The sequence below is a fragment of the Kogia breviceps genome, chromosome 8 (assembly GCF_026419965.1).
Source record: "Kogia breviceps isolate mKogBre1 chromosome 8, mKogBre1 haplotype 1, whole genome shotgun sequence".
Lineage (NCBI taxonomy): Eukaryota > Metazoa > Chordata > Mammalia > Artiodactyla > Physeteridae > Kogia > Kogia breviceps.
In genome coordinates this window covers 1,213,016-1,232,623 of record NC_081317.1, presented here as the reverse complement: position 1 = coordinate 1,232,623, position 19,608 = coordinate 1,213,016, and the positions used below count along the sequence as shown (strand labels likewise).

The 19,608-nt window shown below is 66.0% G+C and overlaps 1 protein-coding gene across 3 annotated transcripts in view; it reads right to left on the bottom strand.

The window, feature by feature from the left end:
- NOTCH1 (notch receptor 1) overlaps window positions 1-15,769 on the bottom strand; it is a 46,975-nt gene extending 31,206 nt beyond the window's left edge. For all 3 annotated transcript variants that reach the window (XM_067040262.1, XM_059072874.2, XM_067040263.1), the window contains exons 1-2: window positions 15,483-15,769; window positions 13,653-13,734 (exon numbers count right to left, since the gene is read on the bottom strand). In XM_067040262.1, the coding sequence (XP_066896363.1) occupies window positions 13,653-13,734; window positions 15,483-15,543 (143 nt within the window). In that variant the 5' untranslated portion in view covers window positions 15,544-15,769. The remainder of the gene's footprint in view (window positions 1-13,652; window positions 13,735-15,482) is intronic.
- Between the last annotated feature and the right edge of the window lie 3,839 nt (window positions 15,770-19,608).

The following is a 19,608-nucleotide window of genomic DNA, read 5'->3' as shown; positions in this document are numbered from 1 at the left end:
CGTGAGACACAGTTCGGTCAAAGGGACTTTGGGGGCCAAGGGGGGCCTCGTTCAGCTCTGCCAGCCCCGGCTCTGTGGTGTGCCCCGCCCGCCCCGGGCCGCGGTTTCCTGTGAGCGCGGGGAGGGGCTCGAGGGGGCAACCTGGCCACGTGAGCAGAGGAGACTCTCGCTCTAGCCAGCGCTGCTGGACTTGATCTGCACGCAAGTCACCGACGCGTCCCCGGGAGCGTGTTCGCTGCACCAGGGGAGGTGCGCCTGTTTAAGGAAAGCTGTGAGGGACGCAAGGGCTCCCCAGGCACAGAGGGCCCCGCCCCGCCCCACCCCACGCGGCCTGGGGGCCAGGACGGGCAGGACGAGCTTGTGACCCCGGCCGGAGGCCACATCTGCAGGTCCCTGGGCCCTGGCACCCCCACAGGCAGCCTGCACCCTGAGCCCCAGGGGGAAGGGGCCCCTGGCTGATTGCAGCTGTCCTGTTCTCACCTGGCTCCACCTGTCCTCGGAGCAGCAGGGAAGGCAGACCCCCCGCCCGCCCCTGGGACAGCCCCTCCACCAGCGTCCGTTCCAGCCCATCTTCCCGCAGCCTCTGAAGTCCAAAGTTTCCTCTGGCCGCGGAGGGCAGCGTGGTTACTCACAAGCAACAAGGGGGTGGGGGTGGGGGGTGCGTGTTACCCTTCCCAAACACCCGCCCCCAAGCTGGGGGCCACCAAGCCGCCTGCTCCCAGGGAGGCCGAGTCAGGGCCTGGGGTCCCGTCCCCAAGTGGGGGGTCCCACAGCCGAAGGCCCCTCCCACCCCACAGCCTGGCCCGGCTCCGCCTGCAGTGGGTTCCGGCCGAGAGGCCCTCTCCCCACACCAGCACAGCCCCCTCTCACAGGCCTTCTGCCCAGGACCCTCCCACCCACAGTGTCACCAGGGCCCCTGATGACGGGGGCCGGGGAGCATGGATGGCTCATCCTGGTACCCGCGTTCCTCCCCAGGGGTGGTCCGTGGTGCTGAACAAAGAACACTAAGGCCCACCGCCAGGCAGGCAGGCCCGCCCACCCCTGGGCAGCTTGGCCGGGAGGTTCTGAGACCCCTGTCCCAGCCCAGGCGACTGGGGCCACCTGCAGACTGAACAGGGAGACTGAGGCCAGGAGGGAGCAGGACAGGGAGGTGCCAGACTCTGGGTCCCCAGCTCCTCCCCCAGAGGGGGCGGGGTCAAGAAGCCCAACTGTGTTCCTGGCAAAGGCGTGGGGGGGCGGTCCCGGGCTCCTTTGGGGAGAGGCCAGTCCAAGGCCCCCCATATCCCAGTTGAGGGGTCACACCTTCCAGGAGGCACCGGCTGCTAATGGATGATACGCTCACGGCAGGTGTGGGTGCGTGCTCGGTGACACCTGCTGGCCACCCCCCACTGCGCCCACCCGGGGTCCTGGGGTCCTTCCTCACTGGGAACAGCCAGGACCACTCAGCCCTGGGGAACAGAGCCCCCCGGGGAGACATGAGAGCCAGGGTGAGAGGGCGCCCGGTGACTCCGACGGCCCCTCGCCCCTCACCTCCCCAAGGTCCCCAGGAAGACGAGCCACAGCCAAGTCCCCAGGTTTCTTTCAAGCCTGCAGGATCCTCTGTCCAGATACCTGTCTGAGGGACAGGCTGGGTCCCAGCTGTGAACCTGCTGTGCCCGAGGGGCACCTGGGAGACGGCCCTCTGCACTCCCCTCATCTCTGCATCAGGGGGTACCCACCCCCCCCCGGCACGGGTCAGACGGGGTGTGCCTGGGTCAGCCCGGAGCGTGGTCGGCCCTCCGTGGGTCTGGGGGCTACAGTGTGGGACTGCTGCCCCCTTGCCCGACCTGCCGCCCCACTGCCCCGGGAAGTGACTGCAGGGGGCCCGGCCAGCACCTGGCTGAGCTGTGGTCTCCCTCAGCCTGTGCAGCCGCCGGGCTGGGGCAGCTCAGAGCTGCGGGGGCTGGGGGGTGGGGTGGCGGGGGTGTCCCTGCCCTGGCTCCCAGGGCCTCGGGAAGGAGGAGAAGGGCAGTCAGGGCTGCAGAGGGACGAGGACCCTGGAAAGGGACCAGCCAGGTCTGGTGCAGACAGACCCCAACCCCGAACAACAGCGATCCTCAGCCCAGAATGGCGGCGGCAGCAGCGGGCGGAGGAGGAAACCTGGTCCCGGGCCGGTGGGGTGTGGAGAGCACTCGGCCCCAGCAGCCGTGCCCCCAGCACTCTCCGCTCTTTGTCTTGAATCTTTCTCCCAAGTTGCATCTTTGGATGGTTTAAAATATGCTGGAAATAGGAAGTGCCGGAGCACGGGGAAACGCTTTGTGTGTGGGACGGAAGCCGTCCTCCCGGGAAGCCACCTTTCCCACTGCAGGGAAAACAATGCCCTCCCGTGGCTCACGGCCCCCCGCAGCACTCAGAGCTGCCCCACCCTTGACGTGGGAAGTGGCTTGCCCGTCTGAAGGGACGGAAGGGCCGGTGCAGAGGTCAAGCGGCTTCCCGGAGATGGCCCAGCTGCAGCGGGCAGAAGGCAACCCAGACCCACCCATGGGGCAGGGACGGCCGCTGCTTGGCCAGCCCCCCCCTCCCCGACACTGCAAAAGGCACAGGCGGCAGGGCCAGGGTGTCCCCGGAACGGGCTGTCCCGAGAGAGCCCCGGGGGCTGTTGGGCGTGTGAGAAAAGCCTGCTGCCCCCCAACACCCCCACTCTGCCGGGGGAATTTACCAACCACCCCCAAAAGACGGAGCCTGAAGCTGGAGAAAGGCTGGAACGCGCGTCCTTCCCCGGGCTCACCCCAACGGCCCCCGGAGACCTACGTGGACAGCCTGCCGCCCCTACTGCCAGGGGTCCCCACAGCTGCCGGGGGTCTCTGCTCCCAAGCAGCACGGAGCCAGACCTGCGTCCCCAGACGCTCGGACGCCATGAAGGGATGGATGCGCGCGCAGCCTGGCGCCACGGGGAGGGCTTAATCCAAAACTCGATTAATTAAGTCAGCAACTGCAGACCGAGCTCCGCACCAAAACCAGAAACCATTCTGCAACTTCCCACCTCTGCTCTCAGGAGCAGATGCCGTCCCGGGGGTTCAGGAAGAGGGAAGGGTGGCCCGGAGGCGCTCCTGTCCTCTCCCGCTGACCAGGGCAGACGCTGGGGGCAGCCCCGCTTGTGTCCAGCGTCTGGTCGAGAATGCAGGGGGAGGACGCCAAGGACCCCCTGACATGGGTCCCAGAATGAAGAAAACTGTGGACACCCCTCCCCAACTCCCGGACCTACTTGGACTCTGCCAGCTGTATCCCGTCTTACTCTCGAAACGGCCCTGCAAGGACACACCGGGTCCGTTTTACAGATGAGAAAAGCAGGGCTCAGCCAGGTTATGCCCACGGCACCGCCTGGATTTGAATGCAGCTCTTAACCTCTCCTGCCCCCAATGGTGGCCTGATGCCGGCCACCAGGGCGCAGTCAGAGCACAGCCGCCCCCCTAGAGGCAGCTAAAGGGCGAGAAGGAGCTCCCTGGGTAGAGAAGGAATGTGTGGGTCCCCTGCACCCCAGCTGTCCCCCATCCCCTGCCCCCCGCAGCCTGGATTTCTTGCCTGACCGCCTGCTCTCCCCAGACCGGGAGGGCCGGGGCAGACAATGCATTCTTACAACCCCACAAGATCAGCTGAAACTCAAGACCCCAGATTGGGGGGGAGGTGTCTGGGTGAGAAGCCTGGGAATTGGGGAGCCCCCAGCCGGTGGGTGGGACCGCTCTGGGCCCCGGCTCCCCCGCACCCCTTCCGGGCAGCAGGAGGGTCCCACCAGTGCCGGACACCTGTCACCACCCTCACCCACAGTGCCTGCGTGGCCTTCCTTCCTGTCTTGTCTGGCTCTGGGGACGGAGGGGACGGAGGCCACAGCCAGCCAGCCCCAGGCCAGGCCAAAGGAGAGCTGGCCCCTGACTAAGCCGCAGCCCAGGGCGCAGGCTTCCGTGGGATCCCAGGGCCACCCCACCAGCGCCCCTCTCTCTGGACCCTTCTCCCAGCTCAGGCAGGCCACCTGCCCACTGCCACCCACCCCACCCAAGGCAGACCACCAGGTTCCCGTGCCCCCCCCCCGGCTCCCGTCCCCCGCAGGCTTGCACACGGGCCCATGGTACCCCTGGCCATCCACTTATAGCCCTTGCTCTCACCCCAGGCCCAGCACAGTCCCCAAGGCACCGGGGGACACAGCAAACACCAGAAGATAGAATCCTGCCAGCTGCACGCAAGCCTGCGTGGGACAGGCCTGCACTGTCACACCCTGGGGCCAGCCGGGCATCCTGGGCCAGTTGGCGTGGGTCTAGGGCCGTCTGGGGGGCTCTTCCCTGCGGGGAAAGCAGTAGGTTCTTGGGTGGGGCATGACCTTCTGCCCTTGCGTGACCTCGCCCAAATGCTGAGCTCGGCTGGTCTCTGGAGGAGGCCTCGGAGTATTAGGAAGAAGCTCCAGCGTGGAGTAAAGCTAAGCCGACACGTCCCATCGGGGTCAATCCACGGGACCGCCACGTGCGACCGATCTGTGATACTTCTCATAGGGGAGCTCAGAGAGGTGAGTGAGCAGCCCAAGGTCACACAGCCCAGCACAGGCCGTGCTACGGATGACCGCACCATCCCAGCCCGGCCGGGCGGGAGCAGCGTGCTGGAACGGGGGAAGCCCAGTGCTGGGCAACCGGCTCAGATCGAGCCTCCCTGTGTCCTGCAAGCCGGGCCTTCCAGAAACCCGGATCTGCCCACCTGCCTCCACTCCCTGCTCCGTGCCCACGGCTGCAGCCCTCAACCGGGCGTGCACGCCACATACCTGCCGAGTGCCTACGCTGTGCCGGCCCTGGACCCTGGACCACCCGGGAGGACGCCACCGTGGTCTGGGCCCCTGCCGTGGTGGATGCCGGGACACACGGCCCTGCCTGGCCTCCCCCGACTGGCTCTCAACCAGACAGGCCTGGGGCCACCCTCATCCTGACCCCTGAGGAGGAAGTGAGGGGAGCCCCGCCCTGTGGGGCCGCCCCCTAGGAGCCGTACCGGCCTGGGGAGCCAGGTAATGAGGCCCTCGGCTGACGCAGAGGGCCCAGAGGTAGTCACCTCCCCCAGCCCTCTGGACGGTCGGACGGGAGACGGGAGACGGAGGCCCCAGGGGGCGGAAGTGTGGCCAGGCCCCTGCCTGGCCCCGCCTTTAGCTCAGCATTGCTCTTACTGAAAAGCTCTCAGGGAAAAACACACACACTCAAAACTCTGGCTTGTCCCCCAAACCTCTCATTTCCAGTAACTGTGCAGTTTCCGCTTATCAACAACTGAAACAGAGAGGAAATGGTGGGAGGCAGGTCCCCGCGCCCCAGGCCCTGCTGCTGGGGCGCTGGCAGATCTTCCCAGAGGCTGCCGCCCACCTCCTCGCACACGCGTCCCCCCGTGGGCCCTCGACGATCTGCCGGGGCGGCCAGGGTCCAGGGCAGCGCCACGACCTCCCAGCAGCTTCTGGGGCCCAGCAGGCTGGCCGATGCTGAAACGGGGCAGGGGGCCTCCCCGGGGCCCGGCAGAGGGGCCGCCGCTCGGCTGTGACGCGTGCTGGCCCGTGATCGTGGGGTGAAGGAGGCGGGAGGCCGGGAGGGATCCCCGGAGAAGGGGGCGGCCCCGGGGCCCGAGCGGCACCTTGGCACCAGGCCCAGAGCCGGGGCTCTTCCCAGCCTCCAGCTGCCCGGCCCCATCCAGCGTGCCTCGGACCCTCAGCCCCTCTCCCAGGCCACCGCCCTCACACTAAGATCCACGTGACGACGCGGGACCCGCCTGCACGGGGCCTTGGCTGGGCTGGGTGAGGCTGGCCTTTCGTGCCACCTGTGCGGCGAGAGTTTGTTCAGCAAATCACAGTGTCAACAGAGGGACAAGGGACCGTTTACCCAGCTGAGAAGAGCAACCAATTCAAGCCCTTCAGAGACACACGACTGACACCCAGCCCGGTGACAGGCGGAGCGGGCTGGACGGGCGGGGGCGAGGCTCCCGCGCCCACGGAGCCGGGCCAGACCGCGCGCAGCAGGGTCGCAACGTCGCCGTTTCTTTGGCCAAAATCCCGACAACAGAGCTGGGCCTGGGCCTGGCCTACTGCCGTCGAGAGCGGCTCCCACCCGGCACCCACCGGTCCCCGGGCAGCCGTGGGGTGGGGGTGAGCTCTGTGGGTGCAGGTTCTGGAGCAGCATTTAGGCCTGGCGCCTGCCCCACGAGGACTCCCAGGTCAAGGCTGGCAGGGGCTGGCGGCCCGCCCGCGACTCTCAGGTTTGGGAACCGCCGTGCGGGCGTTGGAGGTGAGGCCTCCCCAGGGCATCCCCCGCCCCCGTCAAGGCCCGCTGGGAGCCAAGACCCCGGGCACTCCTTCCAGGAAACCGTGAGGGCCCCAGAGGGCTGCCGCCGTCGCTCAGGCGGAGAGAGGCTCCAGGTCAGACCCCCAAAGACGGCCCCCAGCCCCAACCCAGGAGGGCCCAAGACCTCACAGTGCAGCACGTGGCAGGGGCCCCGGGGGGCCCGAGCCGCAGAGTGGGGCGCGCCGCCCGGCAGGAGAGGCCGGGCCCTCTGGAGGTGTCCTCACCCGCCCCGATGGGTGCCCACTCGAGGCAGCAGCTTGGTGTCAGGACGGGAGCGGGGAGCAGGCAATGCTTAACCTAATGCACTCCAGAGTGTGGACGACAGGATGGTGGCCCCTGCCCCCAAGCCTGGGGGAGTGGACGGCAAGGCCGAGGGCCCCCTTTCCCAGAATGCTTCCATCGCAGGGGCAGAGGGCGCGCGTGGGGAGGAGAGCCCCAGCAAGAAGGGACCGCTCAAAGGTGAAACCCTGGGAAGGGGTTCTGTTCCCGTGGTTCCACGCGTCCCAGAGAGGCACAGAGAGCTACCCCCACCTGAGATGCGGGCACCAGCTCGACCCTCCCCACTGGGGCTGAGCAGGTAGCCAGATGCTAACACCGTAGGAGGGCCACTTTCTCAAGGGCCCGCGGGCCCCTGTGGTGTCCTGTAGGAAACATGGAGCCTCCCTGAGCCCCGAAGGCCACTTCGAGGGGAGCCACCTGTGGCTAAGAGCAAAGGGCCAGACCCCTGGCCCCCTCTCCTCTCACACAAGGCTGAGTGCCTCCCGCTAGGGGGACACCCGGTAACCCTGAGCTGACCCTGAGGGTCCAGGGAAAGGCCGGAAGCAGGCAGATGACGTGGGAAATGGCCGAGGGTCTCAGCCTGCTCCCCAACACGTCCAAAGCCGTACGCCCACCCCGCTGCCCCTAGCGGCTCCTCTGCCTTGCGGCGGCGCTGCCTGCCGACCTGTCCCAGGCCATCTGCCCTCTGTCCCCACGGTGGACTCACTCCAAGGCCGCGGCAGGCCTGGGGCACCCGGGCGGGGTGTGCCCGCAGCACTGGCCTCGCACCGCAGGCGGTTAAGGCGTCTGCCCTGAAGTCTGGCTCTGAAACAACGAGCCTCCTTCTCCTCCACAGGCCGGGCCTGCGTCTGCCTTGCCCGCCCAGCCCCAGCCCCAGCACCTAGTACGTGCTCAATAAAAGTCCGCTTTCCCCTTGCATTCCTGACGCCGGGAGCCCTGTGTGCCCCTCCTCTGGGCTCGCTGGCGCTCAGCCAGCGCCAGCCAAGGCCCGGGGGCAGGAGCCGAGGCCGCAAACTGACGTGGAGCCCCGAGCAGGCTGGCGACGCGGGCACGCTGGGCCATCCTAAAGAATACACCCAACATGTGCCGGGCCCCACTCGAGGGGGCTCCGTGGCTGCCGGGCGGGCGGCCACACAGGCACAGAAATGAGTACCACCTCCCCCAGGAAGCCCTCCGCACGTCCACCCCCCAACACCCACCTCCTCCGGACTTCTGCCCGAGGCCGCATAAGGACCGGGATGCTGGTGCCGCCGCCAGCCAACCCCTGACAGTCTCAGGCAGGTCAAGTCCAGTGCCCAGAGGGGCGAGGCACGGACGTGCCCACTGAGTGAAGGGAGACGGGCAAGAGAGAGGAGAGGCGTGACTCCACGCGTGTGAGACGTCCAGAACGGGTGACGCCAGAGACAGGGAGGAGGTGAGCGCTCGCCAGGGGCTGGCGGCGGGGGGAAAGGGGCGTGCCTGTTTCGTGGGCGAGGGATTTTGTTCCGGGGGATGAAAAAGCTCCGGAACGAGATACAGGTGATGGTTCCACAACCCTGTGAATGTATTGAATGCCACTGAAATGTACACTTTAAACAGCTAAAATCATAAAACTCAGGGTACGTGCAACTGACCACCAAAAAGCAAGTATCGATGCCCCCCCCAATCTAGTCGTCGGCTCGCTGTGTTCTCAGACGGCAGAGTCGGGGAGGGTGGCAAGGCCTCGAGAGAGGAGATGCCGGGGGCGAAGCCAACAGAAGCCACTCTGGCAAAGGGCCTTCCTCTGCCTGCCAGCCCCTCCTGTGCAGTACCTGTCAATCACTGCTCCCTCTCCAGTGGGTGTGTCCCCAGCCCAGCGGGCCGGGCGGTGAGGACACCAGAGCCCAGAGCTGGCCCCAGACGGGCAGCAGCTGCCCTGCTGCACAGCCAGGCCTGACTCCTGGGCACCCGTCCACCTCTCTCCCGCCACGCTGCTGCCCACTGCCACCATCCGGGCAGCTACAGGCCCATCCCAGGGTCCTGCTGGGATGCAGTTGGAAGGGAGCTCCAGGGGCCACCTAACCCCACACCCTCACGTACAGAGGAGGAACCCGGGGCCCAGAAAGGAGACGCGAGTCCGAGGGGGCACAGCAAACCAGAGCCAGCTGGCTCTGCCATCTGCTAGATCGTCTGCGGCGGGGCACGAGGTGGGGCCCACCAGAGACAGCCCCGCCAGGAGCTTCAGGCCCGTCAAACACATCCTGACCCACCGTCGTGAGGCCCCGAAGCCAGCCGCTCATGAAAACCTCTGGAGAGAGTCTGAAAGGTTCTGGATATGCCCGTACGTGAAGGCAAAAGCTGCTGCAAAGCTGGCCTCGGACCCCACCCGCTTTCCCAGCCTCTTTATCTCTCAGCCTCAGTTTTCCCCACCTGGGGAAGCCGGGGGTTTAGAAAAAAGCAGAGCTGGCCACCACCCCAAGGGGGTATGAGCCTGGTGAAGAGAAGTCTGCCGGGGGTTTTACGAGGCCGGATAAAAGCAGCTGTCTCTGTGTGGAAGCATTATCATTACATTATTGAGGAAAGCAATCAAGAAGCTCAATCAACTCTGCAAAGCCACATCCTTTCACTATTTATAGACAAGACACGAAGCAGGAAAGGTGCCCTCCCCACCCCGGGAGGGCGCAACCCGCCAGCCCAGCCCGGCACTGCCCAGTGGGCCCCACCTGCCAGCGACAGCCATGGTCACCCGTCAGAGTCACAGTCAAGGAGGAAGAGAGCCAGTCCCAGTTCTCATGGGACCTTCGACTGCCACCCAGCACTCTGGGAGTGGAGCCGTGACACCCTCTGCACCTGCCCCCCGCCCCTCCACTCCAGCTTCCCAGGGTCCCAGCACCCAGCCCCCGCCCCCCGCCCCCCAGACCCCACTCAGCTGTCCCGATGAAGAGCTTCTCCTCCATCAGCTGTCTGCCCTGCCCCACTCGCTTCCAGCTAAGGGCACAGTGTTCTTTTTTTCTCTCTGTTAAAACACGTCACTATCATTTTCTCAATGGAAAAAACGTTGGCTGCTGTACAGGGGCAGGGCCAGGCCCCAGAAGGCACCTTCCTGCAGGGATCGCATGCTCCTTGATGTCCCTCTGCAGCCAGAGGCAGGAGGTGAAGCTTTCTAGCTGACGCTGTGCGTCTGTGTGTTTTTCTAACCCTGCGTCCTTGGAGCCCGGGCTCTGCGTAAACAGAGGAAGTCCTGCACAGACCTGGTTCGCTCTCAGCCCAGGAGTGAGGATGAGAAGTAACCTGTTCCGCGCACCCCCCACCCCACGCCCCGCCCAAGGCTCGCAGGTGACTCACTGGAAACAGACGGACCAGGTGACAGAGACGCAAAACGTTCCATCCCTCTGCAGCCGGGCAGCCGGGCCACTTCCACCCGACCCTCTGAACCTCCTCTCTTAAGGGAAGTTGTCGTCCCCGCCCTGCTTCCTCACAGAATGGCCAGCGAGGGCCCGGGGCAGTGCAGGCAGGACGCGGCAGTGGTTAGGAACACACGCTCTGGAGAAAGAGCTGGGGCTGGGCTCCACTCCGCGCTGTGTGATGCTGGGGCCGAGCGTCACCTTCTCTGTGCTCCGTTACGTGCCTGATCCCCATGGTTACGGGGTTGCTCCGAGCCCCACCGACCGTGCTCACCTCCACCTGACACGTCACATGTCCATAGGCTGCCTCTCCTGCCCCCACACCGGAAAGTGGACTCCACGAGGGCAGGGGCTGTGTCTGCCCCGAGCCCACGGTGCCCAAGTCCAGAGCAGAGCCCAGCACACGACAGGCGCGCAGAACCGCAGAAGCAAACGAGGAAGGCACTGATGGGAGCCAAAGTGGGCCATTAAGTCCTCCGAATTGGCCAGCCCCTCCCAGGCAGCACGCTGGCCCGGGCCCAGCGGGCTGCACCTTTCGGGTTCTCTGAATTAACTCGTTAGCCAACGAAACACTCTCAAATGAGGATCCTGAAACCAGCAGCATCAACTCAAAAGGAGAAGACAGGGAGGAAATGGACCCTTGCCCTGTGCCCGCTGCGTGCCCCTCTTACGCAACCTTATGCATCACCGAGAGATCAATCGGGGGTCAGCCCCGAATGACAGACTTGGGGGCGGGGGTCTGGATCCAGGTCACCGACGACCTGAGGTCACGAAGCCACTGGGTGGTGGCAGAGCCGGGCCTCAAATACAGGATCGTCCAAAGCTGAGGACCGCCACGTGCCGGCTGGCCAGACCCCCCCCCCAGGTACTCTGGGTGCGACGACGGTGCACCCCGCTTCTGCAACCACCTGGATGACGCCCCGGCAAAATGCTGACTTTCTCACAGGCAGGGGGAAGCATCTGAGCCATCCTGGGGCCTCAGCTCCCAGCCCAGCACCCCCCCCCCACCCACCAGCAAGCCTTTCAGACGGAAAATGCACGCTGACCCCACAGATGGCAGCCCCCAGAGAGAGGCCTTCCCACACCACCACCCCAATCAAAAGGGAAGAGGGGGAGCCCACTTCGGTATTGATGGGGCGGCACGGAGGCTGGAGTCGCGCGGAGGGTCGCAGAGACCCGCCTTAGCCTGCCCCCCAGGCCACCAGCCCCTCCCCCCCCGCGGCAGCCCCTGGGACCCCCACACACAGCCACTGTCCAGAGGCAGCGCTCCGCCCACGGGGACACACAGCCTTCCCGCCGCGGCCACCGGCTCTCTGCGACTTCCCGGAGGGCCTTCACACCAACACAAGCCTCTTTTTCCCATCCCGAGCCCCGTAGACACCTGACTGGCGGCTTCTGGGGAAGGTTCCTTCTCCTCGGGGTGGAAACACATGAGTCACCTGCTATTAACGCGCCTGGCACAACGACACCACCGTTTCCCACGCCCTGGCCACGCGGGAGCCAGCAAATCCACAAGAAAGTCAAGGAACTCTCTGAGGGTCCTGGCTGGCTGCTGCCGGGCCGGAACTCACAGCCAGGCCAGCAGGGCTCCAGAAGCCCGCATCCTGACGCCTTTGAGGAAAGAAAGTGGCTCCGCCTCAGCTGGGAGAGTAGGGCCTCCCCCCCCCCGCCCCCGCCGGCCCGTGAGCAGACCTCCCGGGGCCTCCGTGCAACGGTGGGTGATGGGCGAGAGCAGGAAGGCTCGGGCCCCGGGGTGGCCACAGCGCCCCCCAAACTGCCCGGTGAGCCTGGACCCACGCCTCTGCAGGGCAGGGACCGGCCGGCCGCTCGCGGCTCTGATACCCTTGCCTCCCACCCGGGGTGCCCAGTGGTGCGGCCTCCGAGGACGGCGCTTCCGTTCATCTTCCAAGTGGATCTGTGGGGTGCGCACAATGGGGTCTCTGTGTGCCGAGCCCGGCCGGGTGCCAGGCCAGACAGGCAGGCTTCCCGCCAAGCGGGGGCAGGGCGCCGGGCCCAAGGGAGGAGAAAGGCCAACACCACAGCCCTGATCCCTGGCCCTCGTGGGGGGGAAGGACTCCCGAAGTGCCCAGGCTTGGGGAGCTGGAGAGCGCGCCCCCGTCCCCTGGAAGTGCCTCACCCTGGGGCCAGCGAGTAAGCCGCAGCAGCCTGTACCCCGAGGCACCCCCTTCCCCGCCCAGGCAACACTCAGCTGGAGCTCTGGCCCCAGGAGGCCCCGGGCTGTCCCGGCTCCCCACTCACACAAGAAGAGACTGCTCCCACTTTCCCCAGCACAGCACTCCCCCACCACCCGCCCAAAGCCCTCTGCAGAGACACGGAGGCTGCCCCCCGCCCCGGCCCCTACACACAGACACACACACACACCCCAGTGAGCTGAGCGGCCAAGCTGTAGCAGGAGCTCGAGGGGCGGCAGGGAAGGAGTCTGCATTCTGGGAAGCCACGCATAATTAATCACCCAGCATTAATCCACCTCCCCAACAATAGCCACTGCACTTCCACTGAATCCCAGCTGTCGGTCTCTGAATGAAAGGAAACAAGATTTAGGGCATCAAGCGTCGGTGAGGCTTCTGCGGGAGAAAAAGGCCCCCAAAAAGCAAGAAAAAAAAAAAAAAAGGAGTGCGCATTCATTAGCGTCTGACAAAGACACAATGCGCTTTGTCCAGTAAACTGCTCACAGACCTGCTTAATTGGCTTCAGTCTGGGGAGGGTGGGAGGCAGTGGAAGGAGGGGCCGCTCGCCCACTGGCTGCAGCAGCGAGCCCGGGCTGGGGGTTGTCAAGGGAATGGGTCCTCAGCAGTTGGAATGAGGGCACGCCACTTCGGCAGCCTGGGGAGGGGGGCGTTTCTCCAGCCACCAAGCACCTCCTCGTTATTCCCATCAGGGAGGAACTCAAGTTGAAGGGCATCAGCCACAGCAGAAGAGCTTCCCTAAGGCTGAGCAGTACTCCAGAGGCAGGCGACCAGGCAGTGGATTCTAACCAGATTACCCGAAGACAGACCTCAGTTCACAGCTGAGGACCCAAGGCTGGGAAGGTGAAGGGTCAGCCTGTTAGGAGGCCGGAGCTGCGGACGCCGGGAAAGAAAGCAAGTTTCTGGCAGGCACTCCCACCCCCACACCCAACGGAGGTGGGCACAGCCAACAAGACGGCTTCCAACGTCCGTTCCCCCACCTCACCTGAGGCCAGAGGGAAGTGGGCAGGGAAGGCAGAGGGCTGGGAAAGGTGGGCTCGACTTTGAAATAGTCACTTTCTTGCTGAGAGACATCACCTGCCCAGGAGAGGTACCGCCCGGTTGGCAGGGCGGTGAGGGCTGGCCCTCTCTAAGATGCTCCAAAGCCTCCCTGGCAGGTCAAACTGTTTCTCGGGGACTTCGGAAAGAAATGGGGTACCAGCGATTCCCACCTAGCCCCCCGGGAGCCTGAGGTGGCCCACAAAGGAGCGCTCCAACCTCTACGGGCCAGGCCAGCTCCACACGCAGCATAATTGCTGGTGATTAAGTAATTGCCAGACTTTGTCCAATAAAACTAGCACGTGACCGCGCCCAGCCTTCTGGGCCATCTCCAGAAGACAATGGCCTAGTGTTCTGTCCCTGCTGGCCCGCTGCAGAAGGCAGGGGCTCTGCTCCCGACAAAGCAACAGGTCCCTGCAGGGGCGCATACTCACACACAGGCCTCGGTGCCGTTGGGGAACACTTCACACTTCCCGCCATTCAAGCAGGTCTCGCCAGGCTGGGAACATCGAAGGCCTGGGAAGAGGCAGAGGGAGACCGTCAGCCTGGCCAGCACCCCAAGGGGCACTGCCCACCCCTCTCCTCCCGTCACGAGGTTGCTGGGGGCCGGGGACCCCAGGAAGCCTGGCACGAACCCCAAGGGGATTCAGCTTTCCACCCAGACTTCTGGGGTCAGCAATGGAGGGAGGAGGAGCCCGCTGATGGGTGGCTAGGTCGTGCTCAAAGTGGAGGCGGGATGGCCTGAGACACCTTGGGGACAGCAGTGGAGGAAAGCTGGGATGACCCCGGGCCACGCTCCCCACCCCGTCGTCACTGTGGACCCTGGCTGGGCCGGGGCCCCTATCCAACCACCAGGATTGTCTTGCTGTTCAAACAAGTTCTTCGAGGGGGCAGCGCTGAGTGGGGGGTGGGCAGCCCTGGCCACACTCAGCTCCTCCGCTCGTGGGAAAATGCGACAGCTGCAAGGCCCGCTGCCCCTCCCGCCAACAAAGCGCCGGCCGGAGGAATCAGAGCAGCCCATTGTCGCGCCAGGGCCGCCTCCTGGGGCACCCGGACACCCTGGGGACCGGGCCGCGCCTCCACGCCTCCGCCGACACCCAATACCAGCCCCCCAGGGCGGGCATGTTCAGTGGCAGCCCCCCCCACACACACACACACCCAGGGGAGGGAGATGAAGATGCTCCATTTGGAAGGAATTCGACCCCATTCCCTGGAAGGGGTCAACTAATCAAGCCCCTCCCTCTCCCTCTTATCAGGGCTATGTAAATTAAGCCCCCCGTGGGGGCCGGGCCGGGGTGTGACACCGAACCCTATCTTCAGGAACCGGGGAGCTAATACTCCCTCCAACTTTTAGGGGAAGAGAAGAATTAATCACCATCCGATTCCTCGGAGATCCTCTTGATGTGAAGTGGAGAGAGGAATGCCCGCCCCCCCCACGCCGCCCCCCCCACAAGGTTTCCAAACTTGAACTCCACAAAGTGAAAGTCCCACCAGTAGCAGCTGTCTTCCGCACACAGCCCCCCCCCCCAAATTGTGAGCCGGGATGGGGGCAGAGAGGCGGCGTGGGGAGGGGACGCCGCGGGCGGGGCGGCCGGGAGCCCGGGGACGCCTGGGTCCGCGCCCCTCGCCCCGGCCCTGCGCAAACTCTCTTACTCGGGAAGGAGGCCGGGCCCGCGGGGCCCGCCCAACTCCCCTGAGCCCACCACGCCCGGCGGCCGGGTCCGGCAGTGCGGCTCCGTCAGGACCAGCGCGGCGCCCCGGACCCCACGCTCCACGCTCCACGCTCCACGCTCCACGTCCCAACATCCGCCCCCGGCGCGGGCAAGAGGCGAAGAAAAAAGATAAATGGCCCCAAAGCAACAGGAAACCAAAACCGACTCGATTCAAATCGAAAAGTAGTAGGCAGCCCGTCCGCCCGCCCCGGCGGCGAGCCCCACGCGTGGCTGGCGAAGGGTGAGCCCAGGACTGGGTCTCCCGGGCCCCAAGAGGCCCACGCCCGGCTTCAAACCCGACTTCAAACCCGGCTCCAAACTCGGTTCCAGGCGCGAGCCGCGTGAGTCCGCCCCGAAGGGGCAGGCGGAGCGGGGGAGGGTCAGTCCTTCTCCCCGAGCCCGGGACTCCGGCCCCTACCCTGCCCCAGGTCGCCCGGTACCCCTCCCCACCCTGGCCGCCCGCTCCCAGCCACCCGGGGCGCGCGCCTAGGGCGCCGCCAAAAGTTTCCGAAGGCGCGGAAAGTTGCGGGCTCGCGGCGGGCGGTCGCCTACCTCGTGCGGCGAGCGCGGGCAGCAGCGCTAGGCAGAGCAGGGGCGCCAGGAGAGGCGGCATGCCTGCCCGGCGGCTGCCCGCTGCGCCCGGTGGCGGCCTCCTGCGCCCGGCCGGCGGGGCTCGGGCGCACACGCGCGTTCCGAACTGTCCCACGGGCGGTGGCGGCCCGCTACTGCCCTCTCCTTCCTGGCTGGAGGGCGACGCTGCGCTCTCGCGACCTCGCCGATCCGTCTCCGCGCCCGCGACCGTTCCTCCGCTGCGCCCGCGCCCCGCGCCCCGCGCCCCGCGCCCCGCACCCCTGCGCTCCCTCCCACGGCCGAGGCACTAGTGAGGCGCTGGGCCGCCGTGCGCTCCGCCCCCGCCCCGCAGGCCCCGCCCCCGGGTCCCGCCCCCGCCGATCCCTCCGCAGCCGTCGCCCCCTCGCTGGCCGCGCCCCTCCGCGCGCCTGGACCAGCCCTGCGCCACCTTGGGGTGGGGCGCGCGTCCCGAACCCAGGTCCTCTGGGGTTGGGGGCCGCGGCGGTGCGGAGCGGGGTCGGGACCCGGCCCTAGGGACTACTTCTCGTTCGAAAGTTTTCGGAGGCCAAAAGTTTGGTCCGTGGCTGCGGAAGGATCCGGCTCTGTCCTCAGCCGCACTAGGCGACAATTGACAACGATTTGCATCTCAATAGCGGAGGAGGCGCGGGGCGAGTGGGGAAAGGGGAGCTTGCGGTAGGCCGTGCCCCGCGAGGAGCTGGGCCCCGGCAGGTGGGGAGGAGCCGAAGCCCCGTTTGGGGGACCCTGGGAGGCGAGCTCTGGGAGAAGTCGCGCCCTCGGCAGTCCTGGGTGCACCCCTGGCCCGGGGCTCCAATCTCAGGAGCCCGTGGTCGCAACTTTAAGCCTCTGAGAGATCGAGCCCAGACGCCCGTGGCTGTGAAGGTCGGGGCACTTGACCCTGAGGGATGGTGGCACCAAGGCCGCAGCCTCTGCAAAGGGGGCCCTGGGTGCCCCAGGGAAGCATCCTGGGGCCAATGCCTGGCCAGACGGATTGCGCACCAGCTTCCTCAGGAGGGACCCGCTTCTAGACGCCCCTTGGTCACTGTCCTACCCCTTCCCGGGCGCTTCCAGCCTAAGGAGCCCGGCAATGCACCCGTGGGCCGAGCAGACCTGGTGCTATCGTTCACGCAACCCTGGGCCCCTCCCACGTGCTCCTTCCGGATGATTTATTTCTCCACCACGATGCCAGATTTGGACATCCTGTGCCAGCCAGGGTTAAGTGCTGGGCGTCCAAAATGCCTGCCATAGACCCTACTAAACCAAAGTGTACAGCCTCGCACTGGGTACAGGCACTGCCCTGCGTTGGGGGTGGGGGTGGGGGCTTCCTGGAGTAGGTGATACCTGAGGGGAGCCTTAAAGGCTGAGAGGGACCTAGCAGGGTAAAGGGTCCCGGGGCAGGAGAACCCTCAGGAATGCAGAGATCCCAGAGGCTGGCTGAGAAGCAGCCCTTGCCAGGGAGGCCCAGAGAGGTGGGCAGAGTGGGGTTGCCTGGTCGTGGGCAGATCGCACACCTGACCCCAGCCCGCCCTTCTTGGCACACCTGTTGCGGGGCACTGCTGGCAGCTGGGCTGCTGCTGGGAGCACAGGAGGGACAGCCGGTTCAGGCCCCCGGCAGCTGCCACCGGAGCCACCCTGGCCTGCTGCCTCCCAGAAACTGGCGGCGCTTCTCAGAGCCTGGGGTAACTTCTCTTGGGGTCAGTGCCCAGGAGAGGAGGCATGTGGAGACAGCAGAGATGTTTAGAGAACTGCAGCCAGGCAGCCTGGAGGAGCAGATTTTCCGTAGAAGGAAGAGGGGGGTTGCGAAGTCCCTCCATACCTCCCTCCAGCTCGCAGTCTCGGGGCTCTGCACACCGCAGCCCCTTCGTCTCCTGGGCATGGACTGAGGACCTCAGGCCAGGTACTCCTCCGGGGCCATTGCCTGTGTGCCCTCCGTCGGAGCTAGCGTCTCTGCCGATAGGCCGCAGGCCGAAAGGGAAGGCCCACCCAGCCCTGGCTTGGGAGCAAGTTCTCACCCTTCCGTCAAGGGGCAGCCCTGGCGGAGGGTGCTCGGGAGGAGGGGAGTCTTACCTGGGTCCGCCCGGCTGTGCCCAGTACCCTGGGCCTCTGCCCAGGAGCTGGGCGCTCTCGTCAGCCCGTGGTACAGACAGCGCAGCTAGGCCTCCCAAGCTTCTAAACCCTGTGCCACCTGCCTCCTGGGATATCCCATGGGCAACCGGGGCCCCCGAGGAGACCCTGGGAAAGCCAGAAGTGCCTGGGGCTGGGGAGGGGTTTGTGTGAGGCCAAGGAAAGGGCCTGGGCTGGGCCTTCCTCCCCTCCAGGCCCTGGCAAGTGGGCACAGGAGCTTTTTCGTTCACAAATTCACAAATTAGGCCGGGGATTTCTGGCCTCCCCTTCTCCTCTCTTTAGCAAGCTTCCCAGGCCAGGGGGTTTGAGGGAGGAGAGGTCTGGGGGTCCCCATGGCCTAGATCCTGGAGACCTTCTCTTACAGGTTGGGCAGCCTAGGGGCAGCCCTGCTTGGGGGATGTTGGGGAAGATAAGGAGAAACAGGGAGGGGAGGGGAATTTGGGGCGCTGGCCGCTTCCAAAGCCCAATGGGAGGGTGGGGCCTGGGACGGCCAGAAGTTGAATCAGGGTACAGCAATGGGACACCACTTTGGGCTTCCTGCCTGGCTTATGTTGGGCCCCGGGGCCAGGTTCGCAGGGAAGTCCCCTGCACAGGCCGCTGAAGGAAGAGCCCCCAAGCTGTCTGAAGAACCTGGGACCAGTGGAGGTGAGGCTGCAGGCCCAGCTCCCAGAGGTGAGTGTCCAGCGGCCACTTTCTTCTCCAGGGTCCAGCTTGCCGGGCCCCGAGGGGGAAAGGCCCTCACGCTCTACACCCCAGGCTGAGCTGGGTCAGTTCCCCTGCCTCTTGCCTCCAGAGATACAGGGATGCCATCGTCAGGATGGGCTGAGCTGACGTTGGCCCATTCCTGCCACGCAAAGAAAACCCACCTGAGCTCCCCCCTGCAGGGGTCCAGCATGACTTGGCCTGCTCGGTGGGTGGGGGGAGCATGTTTAAAGCTCCCCCCGATTCTAAGGCGCAGCCGGGCTGAGACTCCTGGTCCTGGCGCCCCAGCTCCCCTCTTTGCTACAATGGTTGTTCTTGGCACTTCAGATGCGCCCCTGCGACCCCCATGGGGTCGGGACGGCGTGATGCGTGTGACTTTTCCGAGACGCCGTGACGAGACTGGTTCTGGGTCCCCCAGGTCCCCGCCTGGCTCTTCATTAGGCAGATGGGCCCTGGAAGCCTGTGGCGGGCTGTCCGTGACCACGACAGGGCTGCTCCGGCCCTGCCCTCGTGTGCTGCTCCACAGCTTGGTGTGGGTGACGGCGGCCCTGAAGCAGAGGAGACAGGGTGTCGGGAGGAGGGGTGAGGGCTCGGGGGCGGGCCTGAGAGTGGGGGCCTGTGGTGGGTGCACCGGCCTGACCGGGTGGGGGGCGTAAGCAGCCAGGGCGGCCGTGGGGCGATTCCAGAACACCAGGGGTAGGGCTCGGCCACCTTTGGAAGTTAATTGTCAAACGTATGTGAACTGCTTGCGAAGAGAGAGCCCGGGGGCCTGAGGCGTGTCCAGCCTCCTACCCCACCACAGCCAGGCCCGGGCCCGGCACCGGACTCTGACCAGCAGGCCCACTGCAGGACCATCACTGCTCTCTGGGCTCAGGCTCCAGAGATTTCCAAAGTCCTGTCTACCGTTTTCTGCTTGAAACCCAGCCAGAACAGTTCCAGAGGTCTGAGCGTGTTTCCCGGACGTGGTTTCGGTGGCTGTGTGCCGTGGCTTCAGGTGGACGGGCCAGAGCTGGCTCCCCAGCCCCCCGGGCTGGACCCCGGGCTGGGCGTCCCTGTGCGCTTGCACGTGGAGGCTCCGCTAGTTCCTCGATGTTCTTTCCCAAGGTTGGATTCAGGCCGTCGTTGGAGGGCTTCCCCTCATCCTGAGAAGGGAAGGGGCAGGCTGGGGTCTGGACTTTGCTTTCCTGCCCGCCCTCGCCCCCAAGCAGGGATCCACTGTCGCCCAGGCCCGGATGTGCACCCACCTGTCTGTGCTGGGAGTGGG